The sequence below is a fragment of the Lepidochelys kempii genome, chromosome 8, assembly GCF_965140265.1.
Source record: "Lepidochelys kempii isolate rLepKem1 chromosome 8, rLepKem1.hap2, whole genome shotgun sequence".
In the NCBI taxonomy this organism is placed as follows: domain Eukaryota; kingdom Metazoa; phylum Chordata; order Testudines; family Cheloniidae; genus Lepidochelys; species Lepidochelys kempii.
This window is the reverse complement of record NC_133263.1, coordinates 97,439,819-97,453,422: the sequence shown is the minus strand read 5'-3', so window position 1 is coordinate 97,453,422 and position 13,604 is coordinate 97,439,819. Positions and strand designations below refer to the sequence as shown.

Here is a 13,604-nt window from a genome sequence, read left to right as displayed (position 1 = left end):
CACTGTGTTCTAACCTGGCTCCGCGGGCGGGGTGCTGTGATGAACTTCTACTCCTGGAGGAATTCTGCAGCACTAGACATTTTATTTTATTTATTTATTGGGGGCGGGGGGGGGAGGAATTCTTTCTGCCCCAGAAGTGCTACAGTTCTGCCTCTGGTGGCCAAAAGGCAGCACTTAGGCAAAATGTATTTTTTGTGGAAAAATATAAAATTATGCAGGACAGAAAAATTCTGTGCGTCCGCAGATGTGCAGAATTCCCCCAGGAGTATAAGTATTAATGATTCCCAACATCCCTACAGAGCTGCATTAAGAATTCAAATAGGTTTCATGAGGGCAAATAAGTAGTTCCACCCTTGCTTTAGGCTTTCCAAAGTTCTTCCATCCCCTCCTTTCCTGCATGCAGATCGTGACCTGGGTACACACCTTCACGTTTTTAATTATGGTCTCCACATTTATGTCAGTGTCATATCCAGGACCTTTATCCAAAAATATCTCCTGGGAAGAAACCTCTCTTTGCAGCAGTTTCCGTTTATTGAGTGGTAGCTCTGTAATACGAGAGAACCATTGAACAACTGCATGCTTTTCTTGAGAGCCTACAGCAGAGGGAAACAGGGAAAAATTGAATCAGCATTCAAAACTCTAATTTTAGTTATAGCATTATTATTCATTATTTGTATTATAGCAGGCCAAAAGGCTCCAACTGAGATCAAAGCCACATTGTGTCAGGCACTGTACATACACATAGTAAGAAAGAGCCTTCTATCCCTAAGCATGTAGTCAAAGACCTAGTCTATGCTACGAGTTTAGGTCGAATTTAGCAGCGTTATCTCAATTTAACCCTGCACCCGTCCACACGATAAAGCCCTTTTTTTCGACTTAAAGGGCTCTTAAAATTGATTTCTTTACTCCACCCCCGATGAGAGGATTAGCGCTGAAATCGGCCTGGCCGGGTTGAATTTGGGGTACTGTGGACACAATTCAACGGTATTGGCCTCCGGGAGCTATCCCAGAGTGCTCAGTTGTGACCGCTCTGGACAGCGCTCTCAACTCAGATGCACTGGCCAGGTATACAGGAAAAGGCCCACGAACTTTTGAATCTCATTTCCTGTTTGGCCAGTGTGGCGAGCTCACCTGCACAGGCCACCATGCAGAGCTCATCATCACAGGAGACCATGCAGTCCCAAAATCGCCAAAGAGCTCCAGCATGGACCAAACGGGAGGTACGGGATCTGATCGCTGTATGGGGAGAGGAATCCGTGCTGGCACAACTCCGTTCGAAAAGACGAAATGCCAAAATATTTGAAAAAATCTCCAATGGCATGAAGGACAGAGGCTATAACAGGGACCTGCAGCAGTGCCACATGAAAATTAAGGAGCTCAGGCGAACCTACCAAATGTTTGAAACCATTCCCACATGTTATGAAGGTTAAAGAAGCCAAAAGACCGTGGTTTACCATGGCTACTGCAAGCCGAATTCTGCTGCCCGGCCCTGCGTGAGTAATCCCTCACACCAACCGGCATACCCTCAATAAGAGGCAAAATGTGACCTTGTAACGAAAGTACATGTGCTATGTAATGTTAACAGCAAGGTTTACTGTGAAAGAGTGTACCCATTGTTCTATAAAATGTGTCTTTTTAACTACCACGCTCCCTTTTTTTCCTTCCACCAGCTGCATATGTTTCTCCTTCCCAGAGGCTAGCAAAGATTAGAAGCTGAAAAAAACGCACTTGTGATGAAATGTTCTCTGACCTCATGCTGTCCTCCCACACTGACAGAGCACAGCAAAATACGTGGAGGCAGGCAATCTCAGAGTGCAGGAAAACATAATATGACCACAAGGAGAGGTGGCAGGCTGAAGATGGTAGGTGGCGTCAGCTTGCTGAAAGAAGGCAGGAGTCAATTCTCAGGCTGCTGGAGGATCAAACTCATGTGCTCCAGCGTATGGTTGAGCTGCAGGAAAGGCAGCAGGAGCACAGACCACCGCTACAGCCCCTGTGTAACCAACCGCCCTCCTTCCCAAGTTCCATAACCTCCTCACCCAGACACCCAAGAATGCGGTGGGGCGGGCCTCTGGCCACCCAGCCACTCCACTCCAGAGGATTGCTCAAGCAACGGAAGGCTGGCATTCAATAAGTTTTAAAGTGCTGTGTGGCCTTGTCCTTCCCTCCTCCAACACCCCTCCCGGGCTACCTTGGCAGTTATCCCCCTATTTGTGTGATGAATAAATAAAGAATGCACGAACATGAAGAAGCAATGACTTTATTGCCTCTGCAAGCAGTGATCGAAGAGGGGAGGGGAGGGTGCTTAGCTTACAGGAAAGTAGAGTGAAATCGGGGGGGTTGGAAGGGGTCTGTTAAGGAGAAACAAACAGAACTTTCATACCGTAGCCTGGACATTCCAGAAACTGGTTTTCAAAGCTTTTCTGATGTGCACCGCACCCTCCTGTACTCTTCTAACCGCCCTGGTGTCTGGCTGCACGTAATCAGTGGCCAAGCAATTTGTCTCAACCTCCCATCCCGCCATAAATGTCTCCCCCTTACTCTCACAGATACTGTGGAGCTCACAGAAAGCAGTAATAACAATGGGAATATTGTTTTCGCTGAGGTCTAACCGAGTCAGTAAACTCCACCATCGCGCTTTTAAACACCCAAATGCACATTCTACCACCATTCTGCACTTGCTCAGTCTCTAGTTGAACAGCTCCTGACTACTGTCCAGGCTGCCTGTGTACGGCTTCATGAGCCAGGGCATTAAGGGGTAGGCTGGTTCCCCAAGGATAACTATAGACATTTCAACATCCCCAATGGTTATTTTCTGGTCTGGAAAGTAAGTCCCTTGCTGCAGCTGTTGAAACAGACCAGTTCCTGAAGATGCGAGCGTCATGTACCTTTTCTGGCCATCCCACGTTGATGTTGGTGAAACGTCCTGTGTGATCCACCAGTGCTTGCAGCACCATTGAAAAGTACCCCTTGCCAGTAATGTACTCGCTGCCTTGGTGCTCCACTGCCAAGATAGAGATATGGGTTCTGTCTATCGCCCCACCACAGTTAGGGAATCCCATTGCAGCAAAGCCATTCACTATGACCTGCACATTTCCCAGAGTCACTACCCTTGATATCAGCAGCTCAGTGATAGCATTGGCTACTTGCATCACAGCAGCCCCCACAGTAGATTTGCCCACTCCAAATTGATTCCCAACTGACCGGTAGCTGTCTGGCGTTGCAAGCTTCCACAGGGCTATCGCCACTCGCTTCTCAACTGTGAGGGCTGCTCTCATCTTGGTATTCTTGCGCTTCAGGGCAGGGAAAAGCAAGTCACAAAGTTCCATGAAAGTGCCCTTACGCATGCAAAAGTTTCGCAGCCACTGGAAATCGTCCCAGACCTGCAACACTATGCGGTCTCACCACTCTGTGCTTGTTTCCCGGGCCCAGAATCAGGGTTCCACACCATGAACCTGCCCAATTGACACCATGATGTGCACACTGCAGGGGCCCCTACTTTGTGAGAAGTCTAAGTCCATGTCCTCATCAGCCTTGTCACGGCACTGCAGTTGCCTCCTCCTCACCTGGTTTCGCTTTTCTTGCAGGTTGTGGTTCTGCATATCCTGTTGGATAACGCGCGCGGTGTTTATAGTGCTCATCATTGCCGCGGTGATCTGAGTGGGCTCCATGTTCCCAGTGCTATGGCATCTCGCTGAAAAGTGGTGTGAAACAACTGTCTGCCGTTGCCCTGATGGAGGGAGGGGCGATTGACAACATGGCTTACAGGGAATTAAAATCAACGAAGGGGGTGGCTTTGCATCAAGGAGAAACAGAATGGCCCCCTCAAGGATAGAACTCAAAAGCCTGGGTTTAGCAGGCCGCTGATTTCATGGAGGGAGGGAAGAAGGGAGGAGAAAATGAATACAAATCAAATCTGGTCAATTTCTTGTTTTGATCCACTTCATCTATCTTTATACATCTTGCTGGCAGCAGACAGTGCAGTATGACTGCTGGCCATTGTCATCTCCTGGCTGCTCATTAGAAGACGGTGCGGTATGACTGCCGGCAGGACTGAACTGCCATAAGACGAAACTTAAAAGGGAAATGACCTGGCTGAGTCACTCCCATGTTTGCCCAGGCGCCCCTGACCGACCTCACCGAGGTTGGCTAAAAGAGCACCCTCGAGTACGGCGACAATGGCTACCAGTCATACTGCACTGTCTGCTGCCAAAAGGCACTGAGCTGCTGCTGTGTAGCAATGCAGTACTGCATCTGCCAGCACCCAGGAGACATACGGTGACGCTGAGCTGAGCGGGCTCCATGGCGTCTGCACGGGTAACCCAGGAAAAAAGGCGCGAAACGATTGTCTGCCATTGCTTTCACCGAGGGAGGGAGGAAAGGGGGTGCCTGACGATATGTACCCAGAACCACATGCGACAATGTTTTTGCCCCATCAGGCATTGGGATTTCTACCCAGAATTCAAATGGGCGGCGGAGACTGCGGGAACTGGGGGATAGCTACCCACAGTGCAACACTCCGGAAGTTGCCGGTTGCCTCGGTACTGTGGACGCACTCCGCCGACTGAATGCACTTAGAGCATTTGTGTGGGGACACACATAATCGACTGTATAAAAACGCTTTCTACAAAACCAACTTCTATAAATTCGACCTAATTTCATAGTGTAGATACACCCTAAGTAGGCCAGACACAGAGAGGGAGAAAGAAAGTACTATTATCCTCATTTTCCAGACTGGAAATTGAGGAACATAGAAGTTAATTAACTTGCACAAGATCATACAGGGAGTCTTTGGCAGAGATAGGAATTGAATCCAGAATGCCTAGGTCCCAGCCCAGTGCCTTAACTCCAAGATCATCCTTCCGCTCAATTACTAATAGCCACAGTCATTCTAGCTAGACAAAAATAGAAGGCATATAAATCCTTGTGCTGCAGCGCATAAGGCTACCTTACTTGAAAAAGGTTAAGAAGAAATTCACGTTATGAACCGCTATTCCACAAGTGTTCACTATAGGGTTTGTTGAGGCTTTGTCTAAAAACTTCAGGTCACAATCAGTGAAAGGATATAAAACTAAATGGATTACTGGTCTATTTCAGTATGGCAATTCTTATGTGTCTATTCTATTGTGAAGCTGACAGGCCTACACATAAAAATTGAAACCCAAAATTGTGATTTTAGGAGGAAAATACTTTTTTACTGTGAGTTAAAGTCTAACCTTTCTCCCAGATTGTGTGTGTGTCAAAAAAATGCTGTTCAAAATTGACCTGCTGCTCAGTACCAAAATATAAAGAAGTTATAAGCATCTCTCTGTAAAACACAAACCCTCCCTCTCTGGGCATGGCTGAATGAACATCTGATTGGTGTATTTGTATGATTTCAGTTCCAATCTTTTTCTAGCTTTGTATTTTTGAAGTTATTTTTGTATTGGGAGTTTAGGATGGTTGAGATAACGTCTGTGGACTATGACCTCAAATATCCCAAAATACGTATTAACCTGACTATCAGTATATTTTTGGACCTGTGGACTTTCTGAGCCCAAAGTTACAGGGATGGGGAAGTTCTTCATTTGCATGAAGGTGACCTAATCAGACCCCACTAGGTGATGCCAGTGATGTTGCGAGTGCCCCATTTTGATTCACTAAGAAGCTCCTGAGAAGGTTTCCAAAAAGGAGGAACCAACTACATCACCATGTTCAAAAATTGAATGAAAGGAAGAAGTCTCATTACCGGTCTCTAGCTATGCAATGCCATAATGCCTGATAAAGAAGTGGTGACACTGGCAAACCATCTAACCTGTTGTCATAAATATAAAGGGAAGGGTAAACCCCTTTAAAATCCCTCCTGGCCAGAGGAAAAATCCTCTCACCTGTAAAGGGTTAAGAAGCTAAAGGTAACCTCGCTGGCACCTGACCAAAATGACCAATGAGGAGACAAGATACTTTCAAAAGCTGGGAGGAGGGAGAGAAACAAAAGGTCTGTGTCTGTCGGTATGCTGCTTTTGCCGGGGATAGAACACGAATGGAGTCTTAGAACTTTTAGTAAGTAATCTAGCTAGGTATGTGTTAGATTATGATTTCTTTAAATGGCTGAGAAAAGAACTGTGCTGAATAGAATGACTATTCCTGTCTGTGTGTCTTTTTTGTAACTTGAGGTTTTGCCTAGAGGGATTCTCTATGTTTTGAATCTAATTACCCTGTAAGGTATCTACCATCCTGATTTTACAGAGGGGATTCCTTTACTTCTATTTACTTCTATTTCTATTAAAAGACTTCTTGTAAGAAAACTGAATGCTTTTTCATTGTTCTCAGATCCAAGGGTTTGGGTCTGTGGTCACCTGTGCAAATTGGTGAGGATTTTTACCAAACCTTTCCCAGGAAGTGGGGTGCAAGGGTTGGGAGGATTTTTTGGGGGAAAGACGTGTCCAAACTATGTTTCCCAGTAAACCCAGTTAGAGTTTGGTGGTGGCAGTGGATATTCCAAGGGCAAAGGATAAAAGTAATTTGTACCTTGGGGAAGTTTTAACCTAAGTTGGTAAAAGTAAGCTTAGGAAGTTTTCATGCAGGTCCCCACATCTGTACCCTAGAGTTCAGAGTGGGGGAGGAACCTTGACACCTGTGTACAACCCATAACAACTTAACAAGAGGCATTACAATTGTATCAGGACAATTCACTTGTATGTGAATATCAAAGAAACGTACTAGACCAGCAATCACTAACCCATTCATTTGTAGTAACAGAAATCAAGGATAGATGCTAAATGTGTTTGTCTGGGTACCTGTACCCTGTTAGAAGTTTACCAAATTAGATTTTAGATATTAAATCCTTTTCATGTCTTAATTACCTTACATTATGTATGCAACTGTGTTCAGTTAACCTTAAGATCAAAGATGTGAGACACTGCAGGAAATTAATAATATTATCTAATTGTCCTCAGCTTATCTATCCTTGTTATAATGAATGACCGGCTGTTGCCTTATGGTGTAACTAGATTACCTAGTATGCACAGGAAATTGAATGTTAACTTCAAAGTGGTGGGTCAGTGTGTCCTCAACAAGGAAGAATCCTCAGTCACATGCTGTGCTCAAAACACTTGACAGCCTGACAGCCAGCTATAAAAGTGAAACCTCCGGCCTGGTCCTGCACCTCTAGTCTGCTGAATTTTAAACAGGGAAAGTTTAAGCCATGGGATTGAGATCTTCCAAGTAGTTATTTGGAATACCCTGGAAAATGCATGGAAAGACTCTAGCAGACTTTACATTTAAACTGCATTTGTATTCTAATCTTTTGGGATGATTCCAGAGATTTTTGCAAGCCAGCAGATTCATCCATCACTGCCACAAATCTGATATAAGGACCTTGCAGGCATTTGTAATGTATATAATATTTTAACTATTCAATAACTCTTCTTTTCTTTTATTAATAAACCTTAAGTTAGTTTACTAAGGATTGGCTGACAGCATGATGTTTGGGTAAGATCTGAGATACATACTGACCTAGGGATAAGTGTCTGATCCTTTGGGATTAGTAGAACCTCACATATGGCAAATTGTTTTCGGGAACAATTTCGGGTTTTCAGGAACCTCTCACTATATTAGACCTGTTTGCCTAGATGGGAGCCAAGGGCTGTAATGCCTAAAGGGGACTGTGTTTGCCTTCTTGTTAACCTGTATGTTGCTGCAGGAGCTCTTTTGATACTGGTTTGGTGAGACTAATTATAGAATAAACCTCCAATTTTGGGGGATTGTCTGCCCTGTTTCTTGCAGTCTGCCCTGAGTGTGACATTCTCAGTGTGGCCTATCCCAGGCATCCAGTCTCAAAGACCTATGCTACCTCCACTCTTCTGGCTGGCCACCAAGGCGTAGGAGTCCAACATACAACATCTATATCCTCATTGTCTAAATGACCACAAACACATATATTTCATGGGTTACGAACTGTATACTTAATCCTGAGATGTTATTTGTTATTGAAATATTATATGTAACAAGATGTCCCATCCTGAGTTATATTGGAATGGTCATAAATAAAAAGGGAAGGCTAACCACCTTTAAATCCCTCCTGGCCAGAAGAAAAACCCTTTCACCTGTAAAGGGTTAAGAAGCTAAAGATAACCTCGCTGGCATCTGACCAAAATGACCAATGAGGAGACAAGACACTTTCAAAGCTGGAGGGGGGGGAAAACAAAGGGTTCTCTCTGTCTGTGTGTTGCTTTTGCCGGGACCAGAGCAGGAATGCAGGCCAGAACTTCTGTAAAGAGTTAACAAGCAATCTAGTTAGATATGCGTTAGATTCTGTTTTGTTTAAATGGCTGATAAAATAAGTTGTGCTGAATGGAATGTATATTCCTGTTTTTGTGTCTTTTTGTAACTTAAGGCCCTTTCCCGGTTATATTTGTTAGATGCTTGGTGGTGGCAGCAATAAAGTCCAGGGACAAAAGGTAAAATAGTTTGTACCTTGGGGAAGTTTTAACCTAAGATGGTAAAAATAAGCTTAGGGGGTTTTTCATGCAGGTCCCCACACCTGTACCCTAGAGTTCAGAGTGGGGAAGGAACCTTGACAGGAATGTTTTATTGTATCTATGCTGGAGTGAGGGGAGAGAGATCAGCTACTACTTAACCACCAATAATTTGGGAAAGCTGTCAATTAATTAAAATGATGATGTTTTTGTTTTAAATGACTTAGGTCCTGAGTTGTGTTCTGGCACTGACTTACAATGTAGCTTTGGGCAAGTCATTTAGCTTCTCTCTGCCTCAATATCCCTAATGTTATACCTATCTGACAGTGGTGAAGAAGTTTAGTTAGCGTTCGTAAAGTGGCTTAAGATCCCCAGATAGAAGGCACAATGGAACTATTATAATGAAAATACTTGCTCTTACCATCTTCATATAGTTTCAGGAGTTTTGCCACAAAAGGTTGATCCGCATTCTCCCCTTCTACTAAAACAAATTCTCCAAGTAGTATACACATTTCTGTTAGACTTCTTTCTGATTTAATCAAGACCCCCCTAGAAAATGGAGGTACATATAGATTAACAAATTCATTTCATATTCTTTACAGATCAGAGACTATCAGGTTGTCAGTCAGTCAGATTTGGATCTTGTTCTTGCCCTCTTGCCAGATCTCCTTGCAAAGTCCATGCATATGTCTCCTCCTCAAATGTTTCAATTCTTTTCACCCACAACAGCAACTAATGTAGGTAGGTCAGAATCCATGAGTAACCGGACAGCTAGCTAGCTTTCATGCAAGCCATGGAGTTACATCAGTGATACTACCAAGGAATTATCAGAAACAAGCCCCTGCCCTCATCCCATCCCCCCCCCCCTTTTTTTTTCCCAAGAGTCACAGACTTACATTTTTATAATCCCTTTTATCCCAAAGAATACAAAGTGCTTTACAAACTCAAGCCCACACCACAAGAGTCACTTACCTCCACCAGTAGATGCAGAAAATACAACAGCACAGAGCATATATATAAACTGTTTAGGTTGGAGTGTTGAATACCTTATCCAGTTGCCAAGATGTCTAATTTACAATGCAAGAGCTTTGTGGCCAGTCTTGTTTGATGTTTACAATATCATACAAGGCAATAGCACTGAGCCTTATTTGAGATGACGGTTTTCATAAGATATTGCTTATGCTTATTCCAACCCTGTTACATATACCTGACACAAGTGCTAGTAATACAGTTAGTTGTTACTACAGCACTTTTGTCCATGATTACTCCCTAAAAAAAATGGCATGTTTCTTTAGGAGTCTCTGTCTCAGCCTAAAATAAATATTATTTACCTATATTGAAAGGTCTTCAGTTGCTGGTCTGAGCTCTTTGCTCTTCCAACCCATGAGTAGATGCGCTTGCATTGCTGTCTTGTATTCATGATTTCTGCGGCGAGATTTTAGAACGTATCAAATTAATTTTGCTGGTGAATGCAAGTAGTGTTGTCTAATGACCAAAGCAACAAACTGGAGTCAGTATTCCTGGATTCTTAATTCCTTGCTCTGCCACTGATTCACTGAGTTATCTTGGGCAAGTCACTGGACCTCTCCATGCCCAAGCTTCTCCAGCTGTCAATTGAAATTATTACATATTTCAGAGGTGTTAAGAGAATTAGAAAAAAATATTTAAACTGGGTCACTAAAGTTAAGCACCTAGATAAAGAAGTCCGATTTTAAAAAGTGCTGAGCTTCCAGTGATTTCCATGGGACAGAGTGCTTAGCACCTTTGAAAAAAATCAAGCCTCTTATTAGGGTGCCTAACATTAGGCCCTAAGTTTGAACATTTTGTCCTTAACATTTTATAAAGCACTCTGAGCATTCCAGTGAAAGGCAATCTGAAAATGCCAAATATTTATTTTTACAGACCAGTATTTTATGTAGTAGGGCTCAGTACCCCTGTGGTAAAATTGTAGAACCACGTGATAACTGTACCTGAGAATGCCCAACTTGCACCCTCTTCACTAACACATCTCCACCAGGACCACTTCTAACATTCAAAACCTCTGAGCCACTCAAACAAATCCTAATGTGTGATTTCTCCCCTCTGATTATACTGGTTCAAGGTTCAGAACCAGTAATAGTCATTTCTGTACCCAACAGTAGCACATGAAGGTGGGAAAAACTCTCCTTTCCCCCCAACCAGCAATGCCCTACTGAGAAAACTCAGCCTCTCTGGTACTGGAAAGAGAGAGGATGCAGAGATTTTTAATAGCAGACTGTCCTTGGACCCTGCACTGGGGCCTCTATTTTTCATATCAGCAGCTGGCTAACAGTGATCTGATAAATATGAAGCACCCTTGTAGCTGCTGGAAATGAGATATACGTGTTTGTCTTTTCACCGCTCTCCAAAGTCACTGCCAGGATTGAAGGTCCTTCTTCTGTCTCTCACCAAGATCCTCCTGACTGATGCAAGCAGGCCGTGCCGTGAGATAAGGACCATCTAGTCCTCCCAAACTCCCTTTTCTATATCTTCCTCCCCCACAAATAACTCCAATGCCTGTTTCTGCTGATGGCTCAGCTTTTTCCCCAAGAGCAGTAGAAAAATCACATGATTATTATTTATGCACTTGTTGTTGGGCATAGTCCTTGACAGTAGCAAAGAGGACAAACATAAATCTAGTCAATTTCAAAAGAGTTTAAAATAGTTTAAGGTATTACAATGGCCTGAGTACCACCACGATTTATGCTTTTTACAACCACATTAGATTGTGAGCTCTTCCTGTCTGGGATCTATCTCTGTATAGCATCTAGGACAATGGGCCCATTTGAAATGTTTTTCTTTCTGTTACTGTGTCAAAGACCCACACAAACACAAGAGGAAACTGAAATTTATACAAAAAGAGCTGCCAGGCCAGAAGGGACCATCTGATCATCTCGTGGCCACTAAACCCCACACATTTACCCATGTATTGAATCCAATAACCAGGATTAAACTACAGTATTATAACCCTCAGGAGACTGAACTATTGTGTGCCACATGCAAAAAACAGAAGAGACTGAGGTGTACCAGTGCCCAAGACTCCTGCAATGGCAAAGAATTGATATGCTGAGATATACCCAGAGCCCTGAAAAGAATTTTTTCTCTAGTCTGTTACAAACAACACTTAAGATTACTGTAACAATAGAAGATAAAACATTTTCAGACTCATCCCTTCAAACTCTGCAGAAATTGATGGTGTGGGTCCACCAACCACCAGAAATTGATATATTTAAAGTCTTCTGTTCAAAAAAGGCTGGTTTTGGTCCAGATCCCACAATTTGCTGCACTCATGCAGACTAAAGTACCAGTAAAATCTTTTCAAACACAAGAAGATTTTTAAAGTATTTTTTTTCTGAAATACACTATTCACAGAACCCTGACAGCATGGTGCACTTAAAGGTTTTATTTACACCCAAGGTCTGTGACCCATAACCATCTTCCCCAGGTTATTTAGGGTATAGCTACAATTTAAGTGCTGCAGCTACACCACTGTAGCATAGAAACATACTACAGCAACAGAAGGTTTTTTTTTCCTGTGGTTGTAGTAAATCCACCACCTTGAGAGACAGGGGCTAGGTCAACAGAATAATACTTCAGTCACCATACTGGAGTTTTCAGTGGGGGTTAGATCAACCTAATTACTTTGCATCAGGCGTGAAATTTTTCACAGCCCTGAACAAGGTAGCTAGGTCGACCTAAGATTTCGAGATGTCAGATTTATGCAAGACACGAAAAAGCACCAGGCAGGGCTCCAGCCTCGGTTAGACTTGAGGCTTGTCTACATGAAAATTTAGGCCTTGTCTACACTTAAAATTTATATCTATATAGCTACGTTTCTCAGAAGCATGAAGAATTCACACCCCAGTGTTGTAGCTATGCCAACCTATCCCCCAGCGTAGCAGCTAGATCATGAAAGAACGCTTCCATCAACTAGCTATTGCCATTTGGGGAGGTGGACTACTTATAGTAATGGAAAAAACCCTTCCTTCACTGAGTGGAAACTCTATGGCGCTATAGGGCAGTACAAGGCTTAAATTCAGCTGTGTGGGACGGGGTCTTGGGGCTTTAGCCCTATGGGGGGGGAGGAGGAGTTCCGGTAAATATTTTCAAACCCACAGCAGAAGGCCAGATGCACCCCCCACTCCACCTCCCGGGCGAGGCTAAAGCCATGAGATCCCTGCCCCTGCAGCCCCGAATCTGTGTGTGTGTGTGTGGGGGGGGGAGGTGGAGGTGTGAGAGGCTCCAGGAAATAATCTCTGAGAATTTAAACCCTGACGCTGCGTACCACTGTAGTGCCCATAGTGTAGACGTGGCCTTAGTTTGCAGCAAACTGTGGCGTAAATCTAGGCAACTATGCCCTAAGTGTCCACATGGAGATCAGTTCCTTAATGCGCTTTCATCTGCCCTGCTTTGAAACTGGAGTCGATTAAAATGCACCAGGGAACTTTTGCAGCACAGCAGCACGCTCCACATGGACACTTAGGGCGCAGCAGGTTAGATCTAAACGCTTGCCTAGACAAGCCCCGAGCGAATGCTAGGCAAAATTCCAACAAGTAAGGATTTGTCCGCACTGGAAAATTAATCCGGATTAAGGGTGGGCGTGAATTTAAAGCACAATAATTCTAGAGTAACGCCACGTGTAGACAAGGCCAAAGTCACAGCTGCTGTTTTCTAAGCCAAGGAACCAAGGAGGTGTCAGACTGGGGTGGGGACCTGCCTGGGCCATTGCCCCCCACCACTGAGACCCCCAGGCAGAGGCTCCCTAGGGACCCTATAGCTGAGGGAAACAAAGGGAAGGAGGAAGCAGGAGCAGCGCTCCACGGGGTTTCTACCAACCGCCACCGCGGAGAGAGGTCAACAAGCCGGGCCTGCTCCGGCCGCTCCCGGGGCTCTCCCCGCGAGCCTTCCTACAACGGGGGACCCCGCGCAGCATCCCCCGCTCCTCACCTGCTCAGCCCCAGGCCGGCTCGGTGGCTCGCGATGACCGAGTCACAGGATAGAATTTCGCGCCAAACCCAGCTGCAAGCTCCGCCCACCCCCCGCGCGCGGGAGCGAGCAAGCGCGCCCTGCCGCCATCTTGGTTCCGGGCGCAATGAAGCCCGTAGCGGGCGGGTTGCCCGAAGCTAAGAT

The 13,604-nt window shown here is 44.6% G+C and overlaps 1 protein-coding gene across 2 annotated transcripts in view; it reads right to left on the bottom strand.

Moving 5' to 3' along the window:
• The window catches only part of ORC1 (origin recognition complex subunit 1), a 35,145-nt gene extending 21,576 nt beyond the window's left edge, over positions 1-13,569 (bottom strand). Inside the window, exons 1-4 of one of the 2 annotated variants that reach the window (XM_073357704.1) lie at positions 13,422-13,569; positions 9,788-10,063; positions 8,878-9,005; positions 424-593 (exon numbers count right to left, since the gene is read on the bottom strand). In XM_073357704.1, coding sequence (XP_073213805.1) covers positions 424-593; positions 8,878-9,005; positions 9,788-9,876 — 387 coding nt within the window. In that variant the 5' untranslated portion in view covers positions 9,877-10,063; positions 13,422-13,569. The remainder of the gene's footprint in view (positions 1-423; positions 594-8,877; positions 9,006-9,787; positions 10,064-13,421) is intronic. The other variant, XM_073357705.1, reaches the window with a different exon arrangement.
• Between the last annotated feature and the right edge of the window lie 35 nt (positions 13,570-13,604).